At 35.1% G+C, this 25834-nt stretch overlaps 2 protein-coding genes across 3 annotated transcripts in view; both read right to left on the bottom strand.

The window, feature by feature from the left end:
- Positions 1 to 24520, bottom strand: part of LOC127832582 (actin-related protein 8-like) — a 31058-nt gene extending 6538 nt beyond the window's left edge. For both annotated transcript variants that reach the window (XR_008026974.1, XM_052358104.1), the window contains exons 1-12: positions 24366 to 24520; positions 12862 to 13029; positions 10602 to 10712; positions 8424 to 8528; positions 7921 to 8094; positions 6045 to 6155; positions 4879 to 4994; positions 4319 to 4469; positions 3583 to 3721; positions 2668 to 2765; positions 1489 to 1741; positions 588 to 751 (exon numbers count right to left, since the gene is read on the bottom strand). Coding sequence is in view for 1 of the 2 variants with exons in the window: in XM_052358104.1 (XP_052214064.1) it covers positions 588 to 751; positions 1489 to 1741; positions 2668 to 2765; positions 3583 to 3721; positions 4319 to 4469; positions 4879 to 4994; positions 6045 to 6155; positions 7921 to 8094; positions 8424 to 8528; positions 10602 to 10712; positions 12862 to 13029; positions 24366 to 24425 (1650 nt within the window). In the remaining variant the exon portion in view is untranslated. The remainder of the gene's footprint in view (positions 1 to 587; positions 752 to 1488; positions 1742 to 2667; positions 2766 to 3582; positions 3722 to 4318; positions 4470 to 4878; positions 4995 to 6044; positions 6156 to 7920; positions 8095 to 8423; positions 8529 to 10601; positions 10713 to 12861; positions 13030 to 24365) is intronic.
- On the bottom strand, positions 18054 to 19323 carry LOC127832585 (zinc finger protein 862-like). The gene is made up of 2 exons (XM_052358108.1): positions 18661 to 19323; positions 18054 to 18358 (listed from the first exon to the last, which is right to left on the bottom strand). Exons 1-2 carry the CDS (start codon positions 18957 to 18959, stop codon positions 18157 to 18159), a joined length of 501 nt encoding a protein of 166 aa, XP_052214068.1. The 5' UTR covers positions 18960 to 19323; the 3' UTR covers positions 18054 to 18156.
- Positions 24521 to 25834: the final 1314 nt, after the last annotated feature.

Raw genomic sequence — 25834 nt, 5'->3', positions numbered from 1 at the left:
CATTCTGGGAACAGTGTTGTTAATTCATGTGTGTAAAGTGTCATATCTGATTAGCCTGTGCTATCTGCAGAGGCAAAGAGATACTAAGAGACTTTCTTCAAACTAAAAATACCACAATAGCGGAAAGTGTACTACCTGATTAGCCTATGCAGACTGCACAAGCATTTACCCACAATTTTCCAGACCGTGGCCAAAGTAGAAAATACTAGGTTACGGTTAGTAAAAGCAAATTTATTAAGCAAGGCTTAGAACAGCTGCCACATTGTGACATAATGACAATCTACAGCTTCCGCCTGGGTGTATAACATATGCCACATGAATATTAAATTATATCCAATGTCCCACTAACTTATACAAGTATTACACATATTTACCACAACATTCATATCAGTAAAGCTGTTCTTGATTTACCAACCAACAGACTATTGGCAAAATACAAAGACTTCACAAGAAATGGCAGTCAAGTTATTCAAGTTTTCCCATAAGATTAACAATTTGTCTATCAATTTTGTTGTCAAGTCAACTTATACCATAACACAATGATCAAGAGTCAGAAGAATACAGGAACAGTGCTGCTGCTTACTTACTTTTGGTCTGGTAATCACATCCATGGTCTCCAGCATAGGGCGAATATGGGCGGGCATGATTTTCCAGATGCTGTATTGTAACCACGGCTGCAGACACTCAAAGTTCAACCCTCCACCCACCACAATGATGCAGCTATACATTTTCTTCTTCACTTCATCAGCAGCTAAAACAAAAGTTTAAAAAAATTGATATTTTTTCTTCTTTTTAGTTGTTGGATTTTTTGCAGTTTTCATCAATATTTTAGTCATCTCGCTGGTCAGTTACCCAACACACTGTTTTCCTGGGTAGGCTGGTACACCAGTACTAATTGCACATTCTTATCCCAGTAAATGATAACTGCACTACTTTAATAAATTAAAGATTTCCACACACAAGAAATGTGATTGAGCCGGGATCCAAACCGCAATCGTCCGATTTGTAGTCCAGTGTAACACCAACTTGCCCGCTAATTTTTAACTAAATGTACTGATACACTTTGCATGTAAAACTGTTTTGTATGACTAAAGTGATTAATTGACCACTAAAAATTATCATTGACAGAAATTAAAAATAGAAATAAACCAAAAAGATTTACACTGTTGCAAAAAAGTATAATTACAGAAAGGGGTCTTTTTATCTACTGATCTTTTGATAACTATTTGCCATATTGGGTTGTTATAAAGTTAGCCATTGTCCTTTTTTTTTTTTTTTTATTTACAAGTCATTTCTAATTAACTGTTAAATGTTTGCTTAATTTGAAATTGCATAATTGTTTCAGCGCCATTTTGAGATTTTATTAGATTATGGCCATTTTGGCTACAATGGTACCACTAACACAGATAAACATATTCAGACACCATCTACTTCACTATGTACATCACTCAACACTATTCTCAATGCTGTACAGTATATATTACTCACAGCACTTCTCAATGCTGTACAGTATGGCCTCGTCAAGCCCCATCAGGGGCGGGGCAACAGTGAGCTCCTCCTCCTCAGCCTCTTCCTCCCCATCCCGACCCCCACGGACCTTGGTAGTCCCGTCACCCAGAGCCTCTGGTACGTCGTTAGAGTCGTCATCGTTGAGCATGTTTAGTCCAGACTCATCAATTGTGAGGTCTGGCCCATCCCGGGTCAAGTCTGCATTGTCCTTTTTCCTGGACTTTTTTGCCTCCTGCAAAGAGACCCTGAGTTTTTGTTGTTTTCCACACTAGGTACTTTAATTAACAAATCATCATTGTGCAGGGATTGTTTTAATGGACTTTTTGATGTCCAGTTTTATTGTTGCCTTATACACTGAGGCATTTTTATCAACAACTCAACATTTTTTGGGCGATATAACCAAGATTAAACTGCTATACATCACATTCAGTTAGACTTCTTGATTTTAGCAATTCCATAGGCATAGTAAATTTAAGTGAAACCATCATTTGGTTAAATTAGAATTGACAGCTTTTTTTCAAGGTTTTACCAACATTTTCTTTGTCCAGTTCAGCAAATTTATTTTGTGTCCAGCAAGTAAATTGATGTACTTAGTTTAGATCTTTATCTCAAACCTGAAGCATTAAATCTTTATCTCAAACCTGAAGCATTCATTGAGCTTTTAAGAAGTTTGTTGACACGTTTGTAATTCTACTTATTTGTATAAATTTATACTATATGCATTATTGGCATATTAACCATACTATGAATTTCAAAAATTAGTGAGTACCAAGAGATTCTTTTTAACAATCAAACAATATGAATTTCTAAAAACAAGCACAAAATTTCAAGTCAGGCCAAACTGATTTTTTGAAAACACCACTAAAACAAGAGATGTGTTTGTCAGAAACACAATGCCCCCTACTGCGCCACTTTGAAGCCATATATTTGACCTTTGACCTTGAAGGATGACCTTGACCTTTCACCACTCAAAATGTGCAGCTCCATGAGATACATGTGCATGCCAAATATCAAGTTGCTATCTTCAATATTGCAAAGGTTATGAACAAGGTTAAAGTTTTGGGACAGAATGACATAATAACAGACAGACAGGCCAAAAACAATATACCCCTGATTATTCGATCCATAGTATAACAAAAACTCATTAGTAATACATACTGGGTCCTGCCTGGTTTGGACCTGTTTCAGGTAAAAGTCGTCATGTGGGTCTGCTGGATCACCTTGGTTACGCTTCTGTATTCGAGTCAGATTCTCACCTGATGTGTGAATATTGCAACAATATCACAATAAGACATGGTAAAGCACCTGGCTAATTTACTAGCATAGCATGTGATTTAATGAGTCAGAAAATAAATAAATTACAGCAAACGTGAGCAATTTAGGCATATTTTATAATCAGTTTATTAAAACCAACAACAAACTCATATCAAACAAGTAACCAGTCAGATAATATTTACAAGATATCCAATGAAGTGTTAAAAATATTGTTGTTTTTCCTGTTTAATTTCAAGGTATAACTGCCAGTCCTTCTTACAGTACTTGGCCAATTTTATTGTCGACATTACCTCTTAACAGTAATCACAATAATAGGTTGGACAAACATACACAATCTCTTATCATATTGCTTGGAAGAAACATATTGTAACAGGGAAACAAGCTTACTTCAAAATAAAAATAATCTTTAGCACAAATTTGGTACAAAAACATGGTATGGGGCAAAAAAACTATTTTACAACTTTTTTATTTGTAATCTCAAATAGCAAGGCCATTGGTCAAAGATGGGTTCAATTGTATTTTCCAGACAATTTATATATTTATCTTCAAATACATTGAGTCAAGAATAGGTGGGACAAAAATTCAATAGAAATGAACGAGAATTTTAAAGGCATCCAAAAACATCAAGAGAAATAGTGTTGTATCCAGCTGGCACTAATTGCATTTTTTTCTGCCTTATACTATTCTGTAAGGGCTTAGCTTGAAACTTGAGAGTATTGTATGAACTTGATATATCTACATCAGAACCAATAGTTCCTCACTACACCCTCAAACTACAATGTAACTCCATCATGCTACCTTGCAGTCCCAGCATGTCTGGAAAGAACAAACTGAGCGGCGCCAATACCAACTCATCTCCTATCTGTATGAAATACTTGGTGATGAAATCCCCGGGCCGCTTGATAGCCACAGACTCCTCCAGGTAACCATAGCGATTCTAAAATAGCGATTCTAAAATCACGGCAATTTTGAAATCATAGCGCTTCTTAAAACATAGCAATTCTAAAATCATAGTGATAATTAAATGGTGATGCAGCTGATTGACAAGTGGGCTTATGTGGGTCTTGGTTGTCACCTGACTGTAAAAAGTTCCACAAGGAAATGTCCTTTACATGGAAAAGCAAGCCTCATTAGATAGTAGAAAACACAGATATTTCAAAGTTTCTACATATAATGCTTTCAACTAAGTAAACTTTACTTTAAAAACCAATCTGATAATTAAACAAGACAGGTCCCATTATAGCAAAGTGTAATGGTACATAATATGAAATGAGCCTTGTTCTGGGATATGTGGGCTTAATGCATGTGAGTAAAGTATTGTTACAGGTTAGCCTGTGCAGTCCACACAGGCTAGTAAGGGGCGACACAGGGCTGCATTTATGGTGTTTTTTTCATATCAAGGAAGTCTCTTCTTGATAAGCCTGCGCAGACTGCACAGGCTAATCTGGGATGACACTTTACGCACATGCATGTAGCCCAGTGTTCCCTGAGCGAGGCTCAAATGTTTGTGGAGAACCAACAGTGAAATTCTCACATGATCAAAATGACAGAGATTTTCCTTCAGTTCCTGACACTGCATGGCATCAGGGTATAATGTCAGGTTGATGCCTGGATTGAAGCCCAGTGTGGCAAGTAGCTCTGTAAACATGCGTGTGATGTCACTGCCCCCTATCTCCATGGTCACCCTGTGATATTACTTGTATTAAAACTTGGCATATTTAACATGTGAAATTTCCCATAGTCATGGCAATAAAGCTCTCAAGGAGAATCTCAGCTTTGTTAACACTGATGCTGAAGTGTACATTCATCATTCATATTTTCATCTTTTAAAATGTTTGTAATTAAAACCTAGGTGCTAAATTCTTTCTTTTTTTAATTCGATGCACCTTATTTTACAGTCATTTAAAAAAAAAAAATTGTATTTTTTTTTTATTTAAGTACCTTGAAAAATTGAAAGCAGCATTGTGTGTGTTCTTTCTTATCAAGTCATAATTTGTTATGTTCTTGCTATTTTCTGCAAACTTTTTACTTTGAAATTGCCATGAGAATCTTTACTCACAAGATCAGAAAAACAAAGATAAAACTACACCCTACCTTGTGTTTCTGTGGGAGATTCCATCCTCCACACAACATACGCTTGTTTTCTGGTCCCCCACGTCTACCACACAGGCACTCTGCACACCAGAACCAAATGCACCACATACGGATTCCTGGCAAACATTTATAAAGTGTTAAACATGCAGCTCTTAAAATAACATTTTAGATTGGCATGAATTCAATGGAAAGTTCAAGAACTTTGTTTTCCAGGAAATTTCTGTCTAACTAAATATTTAAAATATTGTTTGAAAATAGTTGACAAAAAAATGTATAGACTGATTAACTTCAAAGGTATCACCACCTTTCACACACAGAAACTATATAACACAAATTGAACACGCACACAAATACATGCTAATTTACTATGCATGTATGACTATATTTGTATTGTGATTTGTTCAGTTGCCCATTAGAAATACATGTACTTTACTCTAATTTATATTTTTATACGATGGGCTGCTGCTGTATATATTGTAATAAAATGCAACAGTAATAAATCAGGCTCTTTAACTTAAGGCTTAAGCATTCTCAAAAACAAACTGAATCTCAACTTTTCTATTGACCAATGGAAATGCTGGTAACATAATTACGTTAAATAATGACAAATGGAAATGCTTGTAACAAAATCATGTTTCACACTGAATAATTGAAATGCTGGTAACATAATTGTCTTAAATACTGACCAATAGAAATACTAGTGAAATAATTGTGTTAAATACTGACGAATTGAAATGCTGGTTAAATAATTATGTTCAATACTGACCAATGAAAATGTTTGTGAAATAATGGTGAATACTGATTAATGGAAATGCTGGTGATATAATTATGTTGAATAATGACCAATGGAAATGCTTGTTACAAAATCATGTTTCATAATGAATAATTGAAATGCTGGTAACATAAATGTGTTGAATACTGACCAATGGGAATACTGGTGAAATAATTGTGTTGAATACCGACCAATTGAAATGCTGGTGAAATAATTATGTTGAATACTGACCAATTGAAATGCTGGTGACATGATAATGTTTCATAATGAATCTATTTCTTTTTTAGCTCATTGCACACAAAAAAATAAACTGAAAATGGCTCTAACAAATGTTGGTCATTTCATGTCACCATAAACACTTGCCAAAAATAATCCATTTTATGTTGAAGCCTACCTGATGTACAATGGCAGCCCCAAAGCCCAGCTTGTTGAGCAGCATCTCTACCATGTCCCGTACGTGCATGTGAGTGAACACGTCAGGTATCAGCAGCAACGCTTTGTAGTGCTGACAAAATGGAGGAAAACTTCTGTGCAGTGAATTTAGCTGTACACCATTACAACATAATAGAAATATTGGAGTCAAACTGGCAATAAAAGGACAATAGGTTAGTTGCCAGTGTCTTATTAAGATGTTAGTTCATCAGAAAATAATAACAATTTAACAACGGACATGATGCCATTCAATAAAATTCTTAACACAGATCCTTTTTAACCAGATGTATAAATGAATCCAATTTTAACTAAAAGTATGCATGTATCAAATATGAGCAAGATGTTTTATGTCAAGGACTTATAGTCAAAGAGGAACAATAAACAAAAACCTGTGCAATTGAACAAAACAATGTCATTCTTTCTATCAAATGAGAAAACTATTTTTTCAGAAAAATACTTTTCATGAATCAGAATGCTGTAAATTGTAACAAGTATTTTTACTTTACAGCTGTTTGTTTACAAGTGTCATGTACTTGGCTCGAGATTTCTGTTTACAAGTGCACACACACACAAAATCTACATGCATGAGGTCTGTAATAATTCCACCATTTTAAAGTAATACATGTAAATGTAAAAGATGAAGCATAATTAATGCACAAAGCCATATGTTTCCATTTCGTATATAATTCACAAATCCTATGTTTTGATATGTAATGCTCATCTATTTAAAATGTATTCAAAATTGCCATATTGAGACAAAAATATGTGTATATTTTTATAACAAATGGCAAGTTACTGGTATTTAAACAAGATAGACAAAATTAATCAATGTGAAATTCAGTATATCTTTAACATTAGTTAAAAGGGATAAATACATCAGGGATGTCAATTGTCCCAATTTTGAAATCCGGAAAATTAAGCAAAGAGTCAGTGGCCGAAGAATAAAGGAAAAAGAGGGCAGAGCCCCCCCCCCCCGAGCCCTAGCTTATTGTTCTTCTTTTATAGTCTTTCTAGGGGCAATTTCTGGTGAGTACAATGTGAAATATTATCAACCAGACAATCTGTACCACCGCGTGTGTATTCACCTTTCTATAAAAATATTATAAAGAACGTCGAAAATAAATTATAACTGACAAACCATACCGTATCAGAAAACAACTGTACGAAAACATGTCAAGATACGTCTTTTGCACAGGACATAAAATATGCATATCGTTTGACTGCAGAAAATAAAAACCAGTAACCAGTAACATAGCAAATACGCAATCAATACATAATTTGGTTGACATATTGTTTTACAATATTATATTGCAGTGCTTTACTTTGCTAATAATTTAAAATTTCAAGATGGCGGACATTTGCAACATTCGTAGAAATGTACGGTTTTAGGAAAGTAGCGAAGAGGTTTCTTCAGTTACTGCCCGTGTCAGTGCCTGCCACTTACCAATCAGAAATAAATAAATAAAAGACCGGGCAAAATAGGTACCTAGCACAAATGTCCAGAATGCAGACGAGGCTATAACAATATTCGTTCCCCTACACCCCCATCCCTTAAACAAACTCATCGGATTAACAGTCATCTCAAAATCGACCCTGGATGGCTCAAATCCGGATTTCCTGAATAATCCGGAAAATTGACACCCCTGATACATACATTATCTTAGCAATATCACATTTCTACATCCTACATTTTGCAATGATGGCTTAAGTGCCTCCATTTTGGGCTCACTTAAGTATGGACTCAACTTCATAAAATCCAGTAAAATAATGTAATAAAACAAGATATGTGTTTGTAAGAAACACAATGCCCCCTATTTTGCCAGTTAAACCTCACATACTTTGAGATCTTTCAGAGGTATGTCCAGCATATTCTGTATCACCCAGCCCCAGATGGTTTCCATATCAGCCATGACTGAGGACAGTGTCCCACCAGGGCCAGCATGCAGGTTCAAACGCCCACGACTCATGGGCCATTGGACTGTGTAGCCACTGCCTGGCTTTATGTATAGGGCCTGAAAGAAGTAAAATTTCAAGCTGGTCTGGCTTAGCGTATAGGGCACAAAAGTAGTCAGCTTAGTTTCAAGACAATGGATTTATTGGACCGTTAATTTGATAAAACTGGTAAGGACTTTGTTGAAAATATTTCTTACAAAATCTGGAAAAGCCAGTTTGCCAGCAGATTCTCATTTAAGAATAATTTGACCTATAATTTTTTTAGATTTATACCAAATATGATCGTACATGTTTGTATAATAAAATTAAACTCTTAAACAAGCTTAATTGGACAATTAAAAAAAGCTTAACCATCTATTTTTGTCTAGATATTACTTGCAAGTCTTACATTGTTTCCTACAACAAAGGGGGGCTTGCTGTCAGTGTTCGTCCATGGAATGGGGCACATTACATCTGTCCTCTCCCCCTTCACTCTCACATTGTGCGAATACAGCTGAAATATGTGTAAAAAACAGGTACATGCACAAATATCTGACATATCACAAGCTGGGTTTTAATATTAACAGATAATCCCCTGTAATAATCATAATACATCAGGACTTCATCAATTGATGTAAAACAATAATATTTCTACACAAATAATGGGTGGCAACTTTAAAATATTGATTTACTGGTATTCCATACTCTGTTTTCATATGTTGATCATATTTGAAACAGAAGTTTATCCTCCTTAACATGATAGAAGCAAAAATTGGCATGGTGCAGGTCACATTATTATGCTCAGCATCAGGGGTATAAATACCCACACCCACCCACTCAAACTAGACATTTTTATTTTGGATGTGACATGTTTAGACTGTCAGTTCTTGATACCTTATTATATGCTCATTGCTGTTCATAATACATTGATCATACTCTTTGTAGAAGTTACCAGCCAATTTGAGTAAGCAAGTAGGTAATAATTTTACTGACAGACTTTTTTCCCTGCAGTAGTCGTGCAGGGCATGTTGGTTGCAATTGACAGCCATTGCTTGTTACAGATTTTAACACCCCTATTGATTTTTCACCAATAAGTGTAGTAACAAATGGGATTCTTTAACAAGAGCTGTCAGAGGACAGCGCGCTCGACTATTTGAGTGCTTGATAGTATAACGTAAGCCATTATGGGGAAATTGTTCATATTCAATAATATATTAGACGGTCTTTCAAAAATAAAAAAAGGAAAAAAAAGTAGGGTTTTTTTTTGGGGGGGGGTAGGAGGAATTAAGAGGGGGGTATAATGTGGAGTGTGGTCATGTATAAGACAATCTTTCAAAAAAAAAAATTTGGGGGGGGGGTAGGGGGGGGGTTGAGAGGGGGGGTATAATGCGGGGTGTGGTCATTTATTAGATGATCTTTCAGAAATAAAAATAAAGGAAAAAATAATTATTTTTTTTTTTGGGGGGGGGGGGGGCAGGGATTCTGGGTTGGGGCGTGGGGTATTGTTTGGGTGGAATCCATTGTGGTATTCAGGTAAGTGTTATTTTGTCAAAGTGTTAATAAAATCTGATCATAAATAAAGAAGTTATGGCAATGTAAGCAATATGTTCAATTATCTAAGTATAAAAGGGGCAATAATTCTGTCAAAATGCTTCATACAGTTGTCTGCTCTTGTTTATAGATTGGGGTCATGTTGGTAAAGAAGTATGCAAAATATAAAAGCAATATGTCAAAGGACATTTTTGTCAAAATGCTTGATACAGTACTGTTGTCTGCTCTTGTTTCTAGGTTGGGGTCATGTTGGTAAACAAGTATGCAAAATATGAAAGTAATATATCAAGGGACATAGGAAATAATTGGGGTAGTACCAAAACTTTAACATTTGCACGCTAACGCTAATGCAGAGTCTAATTCAGACGCTAACGCAGACGCCGGGGTGAGTAGGATAGCTCCACTATATATATTTTATATATAATAGTCGAGCTAAAGGAAATAATTGGGGTTATACGAAAACTTTAACATTTGCACGCTAACCCAGACGCAGACGCTAACGCAGACGCCGACGCCGGGGTGAGTAGGATAGCGCCACTATATATATTTAATATAAAATAGTCAAGCTAAAAATGTTGGATTCGTACTCCCACTACATACCCAAGCAAAATCATCCAATAAGATGCTTTTGTTATGATTTTTTTCTTTCATTCAATTTCAATGCCCCAAATTTCAAGAAATGGTAAAAATGGGACATGATCCATTCAGACCTTCTTTATTGATACAATTTTATTTCGAACATGTACACAATTGTGTTCCTCCTACGCATAATAATGGTTTACAATGAGATAAACATTTCTCCTCACAACACTTCCACTCTTTTCTCCTCATAAAGTTAGGACCATTATAAGATATCATAGTTCCAGACAAATTCTTTAAATAATGTATATTGCCTCTAAAACTGATCATACCTCAGATATTCCATACCACTCCTTTGAAAAGTTTCCCAAAATGCTGACCCCCCCCCCCAAAAAAAAACAAAGGGCCGAAAACTTAAGAGGTTTGAACAAGCTCTCTTAAATCGATCAGTGAGTACCTGTTTAACTATGGAGGCAGGCCTTGTCTCGCCCGAGTCCATTGGCTTCATCTCTAGGCATTCATTGGCCACCCTTAAACCCTTGTCCTTCTGGTACTTGTGACCCTGGTGCTGCAGAGCATAAAAAAAAGAGAGTTGCCGCATTACCATTTACCAAATAAATAAATAGAACCCAAGAAAAATTGTCTAGGCTGAAAATTTCTCTTCATGAAATACATGTAGTCATTAGGTAAATATGTAAGTGTGGCTTGAAAACATAATCTTGCATGTTTATATATTAATTGTTTGTGTTCTTTCCCCACAACGGCACACAAAATAGTCTTTAAGAATTCCATGCAAAAGCAGAGTAAGAAGACTTAACTATGTGTCTCAATTCAAATTGTATCAGCATTCCAATACTACTCATAACACAGATGGGGGGTGTCATACTAAATCCTATTTTCACCAAAGCAAAAAAACAAAATGGCTGCCATATACCCCTATCTGAAGCATAATGCAGCATTTAGCACCACCTTTATTATTAATTGAAGCCTATAAACAACTGTTTTTAAACTTTTCTTTTGACATGCATTTTACTTCTCGGCATAAAAAAGTGAAACCTCTACTGACTCTTCACTCCTGACCAAAGTTTGTTTATGGATTAAAATCAGGGTGTTTATTTTCATTGAGTTTTGTTTGGTGCCATAATGAGTTGAAAATCACACAACATAAAAGATACTTATTTGTGTGTAGGCATTCTTTGATTAACTAACAGCAGAACGACCTTTTCATCAAAGAAATTACCCTTTACCATATGTAAACTTCTTTCGAAAAGTAAAAGAACAATGCACCAAAATTATTTAATCACTTGAAGTTCTAAATCCGTCAATTTATCATCAAAACATTTTTAAAAAAAACGTTGCAGGATTCGAGTACATTACACCTTTTAAAGAAATAACAAGAGATATGTTCGTCAGAAATGCAATGCCCCCTATTGCGCCGCTTTGAATTTTTTTTTTTTGACCTTTGACCTTGAAGGATGACCTTGACCTTGAACTTCCACCACTCAAAATGTGCAGCTTCATGAGAACGCCGCTTTTAAATTTTTATTAAAAAAATTGACCTTTGACCTTGAAGGATGACCTTGACCTTGAACTTCCACCACTCACAATGTGCAGCTTCATTAAAAAACCCTTTTGAAAAAAAAATAAAAATTACCTTTGACCTTGAAGGATGACCTTCACCTTCACCTTTCACCACTCAAAATGTGCAGCTTCGTGAGATGCACATGCATGCCAAATATTAAGTTGCTATCTTCAATATTGTAAAAGTTATGGCCAATGTTAAAGTTTTTGGACGGACAGACGCCATATATTTGACATTTGACCTTGAAGGATGACCTTGTCCTTCACCTTTCACCACTCAAAGTGTTCAGCTCCATGAGATACACATGCATGCCGAATATCAAGTTGCTATCTTCAATAGAGAAAAATTTATGGCCAATGTTAAAGTTTTTGGACGGACGGACAGACGCCATATATTAGACATTTGACCTTGAAGGATGACCATGACCTTCACCTTTCACCAATCAAAATGTGCAGCTTCATGAGATGCACATGCATGCCAAATATCAAGTTTCTATCTTCAATAATGCAAAGGTTATGGCCAACGTTAAAGGTTTTTTTCGGCAGACGGACAGACTGACATACACACATACTGCATGACATACACACATACTGACATACACACATACTGACATACTGACTGACAGACACTTCAACTGCTTTATGCCACCCTACCGGGGGCATAAAAATGCTGTCTCACCAGCTTTTTCAGAGCCATATATTCCAACACTTTATTCAAATTTTACTATCATAATCAACCATAGACACACAAATACATTATATTTTAATGCCACCATTTTTCAAAATGCCCAGATGCTCTCAAGTCATTGAACAAAACATTGACTTGAAATGTATACATTGAATGAATGTAAATATTCAACTTTAAGAACAAATGAATGAGGATGTTGATATATTTAAACAAAAAAATTCGTCAACATGTCTTTACTGCATTTGAATTTTAAGCAGAAATGAACTGCAAATAAGTAGTCCGCTATGTCCATGTAGGAGCAGAATAAAGCCTAGCAGGCATGAAAAGCACAAGTTTATCTCACTCCCAGAGTTTCCTCCAATAATTTCATTTAGCTGTAGAATAAAAAAAGCACTGCCCCATAGCGGCCATGTTGTTCAACCGACCGGAACCATTTTCAAACTTGTACCTGTCTTTCTTTTCTCATCATCCATTGTGATGGGGCTTCTTTCACATCTGGCTTTAATCTCCTTGCAATACAGTGAGGCACAGTCACTGGAAAAGTGTCGGATGCTCGACCAATCCGTAGATTGAGTGAGCCTGGATGAATGACCACCACCGTATTCACTTGTACGGGCTGAAAATACGTAATAAATGACTAAAACATCTACCAGTCATATGCTGAAAATACCTTCACTGAAAGTTAATCTTATTTAAGCTTAATGAAAAAAGAAGCCCTAGATACAGGTTGTAATAGCTAGCAAATATAATATTTGGTTAATATTATGGAACATTAACATAAAATATTTACATAAAGATATCAAGAATAGTTATTTATGATGAATTAATTATTAAATTTTATTAAATTTTACAATTAATCAGTGCATTACATAGACAAATGGGAGATTTAGCATATTTTCAGCTAGTCTTTAAAAACATATCACAACAATGTTGTTCAGATTCATCCTGCACCCAAAATGTTCATATCATGGCATAAATTTTCGTAATAACACCAACTGAAATATGCATTCTAGCCTCCTTGGTCTTATGTCACTTAATACTTTGACAAAAATGTCCATTGTATAGTCCTAGGTGTAATATTTTTAATGGTAAATAATTGAGTAAATTCTACTGTTAATACTTACAACTTCAGTAACAACAGTTTAATATTAATGAGGATGTTGCTTATGCCGAGGTTATTTATAGGTCTATTATTAATTAAATGAATTTGACATGTGTATGTTTGAGAGTTGTCTGTTTAAAAAAAAAAATATACATGTATTAGTATTATGGGCAAAGTAAGACAATTTTATATAAATAAATGTTTGTTTTTTAAATTAAATATTAGAAAGTTTAAATGTTAATTGACTACTTATATTGAATTTTCTACCTTAGACCATTTACTTCCTTATTGATAAGCATAAAATGTTATTAAACAATAACTACTTAACTTACTATACATGTAGTGATATATTGTATTATACAGATATACATGTATTATGCCATATTTTTGCTTTCTACATTTTATAGGTTAATTTCCAAATAACTGATCAGCCCGATAAAAGAATAGTGCCTGGAGTCAGTTTTATTGGCATGCCCGCTCAGCTTTAGAAGTGTGTTGCCACAATGTGAAGCAGTTATTGAATTTTATAAAATCATAATTTATATATATGCATATTTGTGTAGTTGCTTTGAATTATTAATGAATTCCGTTAACATTAAACAATCCTTCATGCAGTTTATATGTGCGACTGTACAACATGTGTCCACCAAATCTGCTTCTCAACTAAGCTATGTGACTTTGTGCTGCGCAAAAGCTCTTTTTTTCATATAGAGGTTATAGGCATTCAAGCTGAGAAGAATTGTTCCGTTAATTTAATAGTCAATAAATAAATACAATTACACAATTTATTGATTGACATACTAGGGAAAAGATAAAATACATTTTAATGATATACGCCAACATTTAATTTTTGGAAATTATTAAATTTTTCCTTGAACTCTGCAAGTTTTTGCACATTTTTTTTTAAATTGTGTGAAATTTCCAATACTAACATAGAGGTCAGATGAATGTATTTACATCAAACCTCTATCAGTAGAATCCATAAATCACACCTCTTTATATGCAAAGCATATTCAACAGTTGTTGTTTACAGATACGTGTAACGCTACCTAGCATTTTGAAATGATGTCATAATTGCAAGCTGTTCAAAGTATTACTCAGACAACGCTTACAATATGTCTTCATCATACAGATTTGTATTTTGTGTTCAGGTATTTGATGTTAGGTGATATTTGCCTTTGGTTTGTCCCAGGTCTTTGGGGCAGATGGGGCAGTCACTATATTGTGAAAAGGCCCTCAGTGTCATTTACTATTTCTTAAAAGGCTAATTGTTATACACAATGGGATGGTGGTGGTCACTATTAAATAAAGTAATGTTCTCGAGGTGCGAGCCGTTAAAAGGGCTGTTCATTATACAATTTATAGATTACTTTACCATACATGTACACTGCAACTCCATTATATCGTGGTTTGCGGGATCCACAGATTGCGACCGCCATATATCCAGATCTTGATAAAAACTTGTCAGGTCATTTGCGAATGTATATATATATATGGATTAGCAAATTTTGGCAATATTTACCTACCTTTTTGCATTATGAGTTATATCCATATGTTATACATAGGTATAATATTTAAAACATTATCCCATTTAAGTATTTTCAAATGTGTTTCATTTAATTTGTAATCCGAAAAAAGGCCAAGTTTTATTGTTCATGAAAGATGACAAAATCTAGTCACAAATAAACAGTCATTGTGTACTTTGTGTAAATCCTTTGTTCTGATCAAAAGCATGGAAAAATTAGAACTCAAGTACTATATTAGATCATTCTTCCTCGTGGAAACGTGGGATTTAATATTTGAATGCTGAATAAAAACTTTGTAGTGCATGGGAGACAACTAACTCTAAGATCTTATTTTTTAATTTAAAAAAATGTTAATGCAAAAAACTGTGCTTTCCCTCTAAATTATAAACTTTTACCCTGTGTCTAACGCGCAAGGATTGTTGAGATAGGTCAGTATTCATCTGTGACATTTACAGTTATTGTATACACCTTCATATGTGTCATCCGAACTAATCGGCAGCGTGAGCGCTGAAGGTCCAAAGGTGCAAAAATTGATCACCACTGCAAATGCTAAGGAACACTGATACTGCAAAAACTTTATCAACATTTACTTGTCTAAAGCACAAACTCATGCAAATAATATAATTAAAGCAAGAAATACTTGCTTTTTATTTACTTTGTTATTCTTTCGTACGCTCTATCCACCATATTGGGAAGCTGTGGTTATGTTACCAACTAAAAGTGTTCCTATCTGTTAGGTCGCAGCACACCAATCTTTTGCACATCACGATATTTGATGTTACCTAAGTCGATAACGATGTCGATCAGATGTTGAATATTAACACTGTTCGAAATTTCAAAATGAAAATGTCAGCAAGAATAGTGTGTTGAAACATCATCGTGTTTTTTAGGTTGCATGCAAAGGATAATTTCCATTTGCTGCTATTCAGGTAAATTTAATGTGTTTTTAAAGTTAATTAATCCTTAATTGGTTACAAACGACATCTGTTTAGTGATGCGCATGAAATCTGTGCGCAGAACTGCGAATGTGTTTATGAAGGGGTGCTTATGTACTCCTAGAACCGCCATAGCAAAAATTATCAAAGGCTCTGTTAGTACATTTATATGGACTATACTTTCCACTTGTGACATTGGCGAGTTCGAGAATTATGAGGCAATATGACAAACAATTCTTATTCATTAAATTGATCCATTTTAGAATGCTCTTTAAAGAGAGTTATTGTTATATGAGATCTTATATGTAATATTTTTTAGTGTCTATTTAATAAATTTGTAAAATTTACACAGAAGTGTGTGAGGATTCTAATAAGAATATTGAAACCTATAACTTAAGGACATATCACTTTCTGAAACGGTCTGAAGTGGGTGGGGTTATGTAAAAAAATAATTCCTTATATTAACATTCTATATTAGGATTGGAACAATATGCACAATTAAAATAGCATATACTTCAATGATACATGAACTAGTTACATGTATAATGAAATCTTTCAAAAAGAGTAAATAATAACTTTTTTTTCATCTTATAAACCTCTTTCTTCTTGGGCGTCCACTGTAGAACATAGTGTTAGAGTATTATTAAATATAACACACTAGAAACACGGAAAAAAACATCCTTTTTTGTAAGAAAAAAATGTAAACAGCCTGAGCCTCAAAATAGTAGGAACAAGAGCTGTCAGAGGACAGCGCGCTCCACTATTGGAGTGCTTGACATTATAACGTTAGCCATCATGGGGAAATTGTTCATATTCAATAATTTATTAGACGATCTTTCAAAAATAAAAAACAGGAAAAAATAAAACTTGCCGGGGGGGGGGAGGGGGGGTTGAGAGGGGCTTATGTGGGGTGTGGTCATTTATTAGACGATCTTTCACAAATAAAAAAAGGAGAACAAAAAATTTTGGGGGGGTAGGGGGGGTGAGAGGGGGGTATAATGTGGGTTGTGGTAATTTATTAGATGATTTATAAAAAAAATTGGGGGGGGGGGGGGTAGCGGGGTAAGAGGGGGGTATAATGTGGGGTGGGGTAATTTATAAGATGATGTTTAAAAAAAAATTGCGGGGGGGGGGGAGGTTGGTGGGGGGGGGAAAGGATTCTGGGTAGGGGCGTGGGGTATTTTTTGGGTGGAATCCATTGTGGTATTCAGGTAAGTGTTGTTTTGTCAAAGTAATAATAAAATGTGATCATAAATAAAGAAGTTATGGCAATTTAAGCAAAATGTTCAATTATCTAAGTGTAAAAGGGGCCATAATTATGTAAAAATGCTTGATACGGTGGTCTGCTCTTGTTTATAGGTTGGGGTCATGTTGGTAAACAAGTATGCAAAATATAAAAGCAATATGTCAAAGAATATAGGAAATATTTGGGGTAGTACGCAAACTTTAACATAGATTTATCAATAATATGCATATTCTAAGTATAAAAGGGGCAATAATTATGACAAAATGCTTGATAGAGTTGTCGGCTCTTGTTTGTAGGTTGGGGTGATGTTGGTAAACAAGCATGCAAAATATGAAAGCAATATGTCAAGGGACAATGAAAATAAATGGGGTAGTACGAAAACTTTAACATTTGCTGCATATTCTAAGTGGAAAAGGGGCCATAATTATGACAAAATGCTTGATAGAGTTGTCTGCTCTTGTTTATAGGTTGGGGTCATGTTGGTTAACAAGTATGCAAAATATGAAAGCAACATGTCAATGGACAATGAAAATAATTTGGGTAGTATGAAAACTTTAACATTTGCACGCTAACTCAGACGCTAACGCTGACGCCGGGGTGAGTAGGATAGCTCCACTATATATATTTGATATATAATAGTCGAGCTAAAAAGTATGGTTGACCAGAAAAAACAAATATAAATTTGATTGAGACTTTTTACTAATGTGTAAAACATCACTTTAACAAACATATTTATATATCATTATGCATATATCATTAATATATGCCAGCATTATAGATAATTTTTTACCCATGGGGGTAAATACCCCCACTTTTCAAAGCATGGGGGTAAATGGTCAAAGTTTGCGTTGCTTGAAGGGTAATTTGCTATAAGCAAAACAAGAATATAGCCGAGGTACAGACACATTACTTTAATAATGTAAAACACAATAAACTATGTGTATTCCTTCTTAAAGTGTTTCTTTAAGTGTTTTTTGACTGCTCTTGGTTTATAGGCTTCCATGAGCCTTTCCTTTCTGCGTCTTTTCCTCCTAAGCCAGGTCTGGACACACTTAATGGGTTTGAAGTTGGCCACTGTGGGGCCAAGAAGGTTAACCGTGAGTAGTGCTTCAAGTGACTCGTCCTTCAGTGCAGCTCTGAAATGATTCATTTGCTTTACAAAATGTATGCAATGTGATAATACTGTGCAATATTATTGGTCATGCTGCAATATTCATTTTATTTTTTGTCTTTCAATTATTATAATTTTAACATTTTTTATTTGTGATACAAATTTCAATATGTATATACATATGCAATTTATGATATAGAAACTTTTGTTGTGTACTCAGTGCCAAATGTTACTTTGTATGAAAGATAGATTTGTATTTCTGTTTAAAAATTTGTTTGAGTTCAGAACTTGAGGTATTATTTTATTATAAAATAAAATGCTTTTTACCTGTACTTTGTCTTTATTCTGTTCTGTGCACTGAAGGACCTTTCACACTCCACACTGATCACTTGCATAACCATGCCAATCTGTGCCACCTTTGCAAAGTTAGGGTGAGTATCAGTGTGCTTGATAATGACTTTCTTGCAGAAGTCTTTAAGTGAAAGGTGCTTATAACACCCAGTAAGCATTGCCTTGATTCCTTGCCATTCAAGTTTCAATTCTTTTCCAATTATTAATGCTGCCACCGGTGTCTCTTGAACAACATTATTTACAGTGTTTTTGGTAACTTTTGGTTCACAATACATTTAAGTGATACATTCTAGTGCATCCTGGTCACCTCCAGCACTGTATGATATTGGCTCTAACAAATGCCCTAGACTACTCAGCACCTCAGAGTCATACTTCCTGATCCTTTTATTTATATTGTCAATCAAATTACCTATGTACCCACTCTTTAATGTTTCAAATTCACTACCAGATGATTGTTTATAATTCCTTAAAGTTTCTCCTTTATATTTAGGCTGTGACTCCCCCCCCCTCCCCAAACTCAATAGTTTCTTTCATCTCTTTCAGACCTTTACCATCATGTGTTTTCATGTATTCTAACCTACCTACAGCACCTTGAATTAAAGGATGTACATCTGAGAATACAAGCTTCTGTTGCTGCATGTTACACGATAATACTCCTAGTTCAGTATGTATGTCAAGCATCAGATCAATGAGCAAAGCAGTTTTGTAAGTTGAAAAGTACTTGAACAGTCACTTGGCTGTAGGATTTTTAGTTGCTAAATTAGAGAGAGTTGCAAGTAATGATCCAAAGCAGTCATACACTGCCTCAACAGACTTCTTCAGTCCAAGCCAACGGATGGAGTGTGGTTCCTTTATGCTTATTTCTGGTTCGTTCAACAAGTCTTGCATTGCCTTAAGGGTATTGATCCTCATTGTTGATGCAGACATAAAGTTATATGATTGAAATATTTCTCTAAACTTTTTCAAGGGGTCATTTTTTTATAGCATCTGTTATAGCTAAATTAAGTCTATGTGCAATACAGTGTGTTTGTGTAATAAATGGACAAAATTTTGACTTCATCTGAACTCCTACACCTGTCTTCTTCCGCATCATTACACTAGCCCCATCTGTTGCCAAAGAAACACACTTTGTATTGATCTAAACCTAAAGTTGTTATGATTTTATGAACACTTTCAACAATCGTGTAGGCACACCGATCTGATATTTCAACACTTGCTAGAAAAGAAGTAACTGCTTGGCCATGTTAAATGTACCTTACACAGACTGATAACCTCTTGCTTACAGTTATATCAGTACTTTCATCCAAAAGTATAGCATAATAGTTAGATTCTTTGATTTGAGTGACAATATCTTTTTTATAATGTTCAGCAATAATTTCTTGCATTTCTGTAACTGTGGTTGGACTCAAGTTCTGATAATGCATTTCAACACCATTGAGCCTCTGTAAATCTAAAATAGCATCTAACTTGTTTAGTGGTATTTCATTCTTCATCAAGGAATAGATTGTACGAAATAATGCCTGATCCCGAGTATCCGTGTCATCGGGGTCACTTTCCTTGCCACTTTCTGAATCAACATAAGCTGACATGGCATCTTTCTTCTAGCACTCAAGGTGGTCGTTGCTGGTACAGTGCCTGTCAAAAGAATTTTGTTTTTACATTTCTTAAACATACAGAGACAGCTAATCAGGCATTTCAAGCTATTTATATGTTATATTGAAGTAAACATGGGGAGAAAATTGAGGCTTCCATGGTTCCACCATGGATTGAACCCAGGACCTCAGTGCTCCTTATTAAACACTCTTATCACATACCACTTGGCTAAATGGTTACCCAAACAGTGAGGCTGTAAAAAGTAGCCTATACAATATATATACATGCAGTACTGTTCACAAGCACAACATTTTCAAAAACGAAAGTAAGACATGGAATTCCATTGACATATCAAATGATTTACCTGTCAATGGCCGACTTTTTAATGTTGACTGCGCCTTCAGTGGCTCAAACATTATCGGCCTTATATTGTTCGCAGATTTTACATTTTAAACGAACTTCGTCACTATCGCACACCACCGTGAGCCACGGGAAACTTTTTTCCCAGCTTTCAAGAGTTGATTTATTTGCGTTCAAGTGTGTCCTTTTTGACTTGCAAACGGATGAAATTAAATCTGCCAGTATTGGCAGTACAATATAGTTTTACTAGAAACAACTTTTGCCAAATAAAATGAATCAATTTTAGTTTGAGAAGTACTTGGTTTAGGCTTCGAAAAGCCATGCTGACATCTCTGCACGTAAACGTACCGCATGTAAATAAACACAAATGATAAGCGCTTGAGTGTCTATTAAAAAATCAATACTAAATTTACCTTGCGTCTAGATCATACAGAGTATACCTACCCACTGGCTTACTATTTCTACAATTCAGCGCTGAAATAAGCTCTAATTTTAACGACCAGTCTCATAATTTCGGCGAAAGACAATCAGCTGTTTATACTTTTTTATTGCGTTGTACGCATAGAATTCTCATCAATTGCTTATCTCCAGATTGGCTTGCGTAAATGTACCCACAGAAATTATAAATTGAGCGTATCTTGATATGTTTAATGCGTATATTACGCGGGTACGCAGCTTATCTGTATCTGTATGCTATAAAATTCAAGGGATTTTATTAAAATGTTTTCAATATTTCTGTATCTTTCATATTTTTTATTGTAAATTATAATTTTTGGCCCACCATACTTGTTCAAGTGTACTTTTTTTTGACTCCAGTTGTTTACAATTTTTCTTACAAAAAAGGATGCTTTTTTCCGTGCTTCTAGAGTGTTATATTTAATAATACCCTAACACTATGTTCTACAGTGGTTATGTTCCAGCTGGTATCAGCGGATTTATGAAGAAAATGAGAAAATAAGGACTTTGAACGCCCAAGAAAAAAGTGGTTTATAAGGTAACAAAATGTGATAATTTACTCTTTTTGAATGTTTTCATTAGCACTGGTCCATGTATCATAGTTGCAATAATTCAACTCTAAGCTTTATAGCTTAATGCATACATGCCATAATTTTTTAGGTCCAAAGCGGGACATTCCATAAAAAATTGTCGGGACATTTGACCAAAAAGCAGGACACCTAAAACGATCTATCATTCCACCTTTACTATAGTCAGTATAGTACTAACAAAAACTCTTGATACTTTTATTCAAGACATAAAACATCTTATTTGAAGCATGAAATCTAAAACATAACAATAACAGTTTTATTTAATAAGACAATAGCAAACAACGAAGATAATATTCATCTTTTTAAGAGAACAAAATCTAGAACATTACGACAACAATACTCATTATATTAATTTCAATGGCAAACATTAAAGCAGGGGAGGCTATCCAGTTGACTGAAAGTACGGGTTACAGAACACTATCTACCGAACAGTTACATCAGTTTCCTGGAACTTACAGGTTCTCTTTGCCTTCTTAGCAGAAGCACCAGCTTGCGGCTCTGCGGGTCGCTTGGACATTCAAGCAGTTTTTTGTTACACCAACAAAAACAAAAGGACAAAAGAAGTCTATGGATGCTTTACTCGAATTTTTTTTCTCTAATGTTAATTATCATATTTTGTTTTCTTCTTATATACACAGATTAACTGAATTGTGAATTGTCAGGCGCTGTATTGGCGTAGTGTCAAACTGTCATGAATAACATTACGTTGTTTTTATTACAATAACACAAGACAAGATGGGTACCACTTTTACTGTTTGTTGCGATGTTTTTTTTAAGCATGTATCCATACGCAGTTTGTTACTTGTCAATTGTCGCGGCTTAATTGGAGTAGGGTCAAACTGTCATGCATAGCACCTCGTTGTTTTTAGCTTAATTGGAGTAGGGTCAAACTGTCATGCATAGCACCTCGTTGTTTTTATTACAATTACACCCAATTACACTAGACAGGATGGGTATCACTTATTGGACTGTTTGTTGCGATTTTGGTATATTGCACATTCGGATTAACCCGCTATATTGGAACTAAACATTGAATGTAAAAGACTCATTAATGACGTAGCATTAATTTTTCAAAACAATTGTTTTGTTAACCGTTTCAAACAAATACAAAAATAAACACATTTTCAACATTTATTTCATTATAATAAAACTATCGATAGCAATAAGCGACCACTATCTTGAAGACCCCCATGGTGTGAATGCCTGATGAAATCAATAATTAGCCGATAAATCGCTGATAGGGTGTCATAAACAACACTGGTACACACGATATGTAGAATCGGATTGTTAATTGGGGGCAATAAAGGGATTAGCGGTGGTAAGTGTTAGCAAAACAGAGCTTGAATAGCGAATTTTATTGGGAACCTATAGACCTTACATCGTTTTTTACGAATGTCGGGACAAATCGTCTCATGGCGGGACGGCGGGACAAAGGGCCCAAAAGCCGGACTGTCCCGCCGAGATCGGGACGTATGGCATGTATGGCTTAATGGGCTGCTTCGAGTTGCAATGCGCTCTCTCTTGTCCATGGGTGCAAAATGTTATCAAAAATGCAAGGGTTAAGGAACACTGAAACTGCAAGAACTTATTCAAGTTTACCGATCTAAACCACAAACTCATCCAAATGGTACCATAAAGCAAGAAATAATTGATTTTATTGACTTAGGTTTTGTTTTGTACGCTGTATTAGCCATATTGGAAAATTGACCCAATATTGGTTAGGTTGCAGTACATCCAATATTTTGCATGTCGGGTTATGTGCTCCAGCCTATAAAGTCGATAACGATGTGGTATTCCATACAGAATACACTGTTTCAAATTTAAACATAAACATGTCAGGGAGAAAAGTGTGTTGAAACATTGCCGTGTTTTTATAGGGTGCATGCAAAGGATAACATCCATAGGTTGCCATTCAGGTAAATTTAACATGTTTATGAAGTTTATTCATTATTTTCCTTAATTTGTCTTGAACGACGTCTGTTTAGTGAAGTGCACGGATTCCCTGCGATGAACTGCATCAAAACAAAATGGCGGCCGATGTAAACATGACCTATTACCCGACACTTCATAAATACTACTCTAGCATATACAAAGTCACATGACTATCACGTGACCCGGACTCGGCGAAAAAATCTGCGTCGGCTGCAATCAAAATTGCAAACGGAAATATGCTTTTGGTGTGTAAATGCACGTTTTGATAAATGCATTCAAAAAGTAATAGCAAAAAACACATAAAACCGTGTAAATAACAATAAATGCATTCCTTTAACCTGTTTTCAGCGCATTTGTTTCAAGCTAAGTAGGCAAGTAGGTCAGTCACTTTATGTGCGACCATTTGTTTATCAATGTGACGTAATGCGCACTTTTGCGCATGTGCATTCAGAATCAAAACAAAACGTCCGATAATAGGTGCTGTTCGATAACAGGTACTTACACGATATCACTGAATTATGTTATTTTAGTTGTGCATATTGTTCCAAACTATATATAGAATGCTCATATAAGGAATTATTATTTTACATTACCCCACCCACTTTTGACCATTTCAGAAAGTGATATGCCCTTAAACTAAAAAAGTATAACTGGCAAATCAATCGCGAAAACATATTACTTCCTGACCAAACTAGATGCAAACATTTCACCTACTTCCGATAGTGGACGAATTACAACACTAGAATATACCTCGTTTATGCAGTCACTTGTCACTTGTGTGTAAAGCCTTTTTGATGCATTAACCGGCATTTTTTACCGAAAATGTTGTTTTAATTCTTGATTGTGTAAATTAGTTTATTACGTCATTGATATTTGCGCTTTTATATGTCTAAAGTGCGGATCCTTTTTGTATAACGCATAACAAGGGAGCGTACTCCCAAAGACATCAAGTACTAGTTCTACCCAGAAAAATGACTCGATAGCCGTCAACCGTCGAGTACATTCTGATCTTAGACCACGGAGCGATATTGATAGGAGATGAATCGAGTAGTTGACCCATACTGTAATAAACTCAATCTTATTAAAAAAACTAGTCATGTTTATCCAATCAGAATGCTCCCAAATTCTTTCCAGTAATATTTCGGCGTGTGCAGTTACACCGCCAAGCTTACGCTTCAAAACCACCACCACCCCAACCTCCGCCACATATCATTTTATTATGTATATTTACAGGCGGTTCTCTCGCCCATTATGGCAATCTGTACATAACTTGTATGTTTACATTTACTATTAGTAGAGGCAGAGACGTAGATAGGTATAGAGGCTGTAGAACCCAAAATCAGTCTTAACCCCGACAAAATTGGAACAGATTTGAAACTTATATTTGCTGAAAGGTTATATCTTGTAGATTCTGAATTAACAAAGTTCCCGAAAATTCCCATCCGGGAAACCTCAATTCTCCAAGATGGCGTCCAAGATGGCCGCCGTAAGTTAAGATCAGGGTTAAAATCGGAAATATCACTTTTTGAAAGGTATGATTAGTAATAGTATTATAAATACTCTTGTAACTTATTGGCATTATATTAGCAAATTTTATCACCTGTCTTTAACATACTTAAGGTCAAGGTCAAGGTCATATTAAAGGTCAAAGGTCAAATTTTGAAGAAAATTACCAATTTTACCACAAAGAAGTTACGTTTGCAAGAGTAAATGGTGCATTCTGATATAATAATCTTAACGGTAGTAGTGTACAAGTAAAACTTGTTTCTCTCCTGAAAGTAAAGCAATATCTGGTTACCAAGGTAACAGCCAAAATGGATTCCAAGATGGACGCAATCAACTATGAAGAAATAGAGAAAAATCGTAAATTTGACTCCTCGAAAACTATGATTGAAAATAGAAGCATAAATACTCCTGTAACTTTTTTTCAAGCAATTCGTCGGGTCTGATGTGAAATACTTCTTTTTTTCCATTTTGGTCAGTATGATAACATAATAAAATCAACAAATCCGTGTCCTCACCTACTACAACTGTTGGCACATTTAAGGCATACTTTACGGCGGTTTCAACTATCAGTACGTCTGCATCACTATTGGTATTGACAAAACGTATTTCTTTCTCCTCCATGTGTTTACATGGTAGATTAATGAATCTCTGTTTGTTTTCAACATTTGACAAAACAGACATTTTCTTAGTCTTGAAAGGAGTTTTGTCATCAA

Source organism: Dreissena polymorpha, chromosome 5, assembly GCF_020536995.1.
Source record: "Dreissena polymorpha isolate Duluth1 chromosome 5, UMN_Dpol_1.0, whole genome shotgun sequence".
Classification (NCBI taxonomy): Eukaryota; Metazoa; Mollusca; class Bivalvia; order Myida; family Dreissenidae; genus Dreissena; species Dreissena polymorpha.
Note: the sequence above shows the minus strand (reverse complement) of the source record. Positions and strands in the feature narration are given on the sequence as shown.

Excerpts from the sequence above, each read along its gene's own strand:
- LOC127832585 (XM_052358108.1), bottom strand. The coding sequence starts at position 18,959 with ATGTATTGTGAACCAAAAGTTACCAAAAACACTGTAAATAATGTTGTT. Across the intron at positions 18,359-18,660 it reads AGAATAAAGACAAAGTACAG|AGCTGCACTGAAGGACGAGT; the intron begins GTAAAAAGCATT and ends GAATCATTTCAG.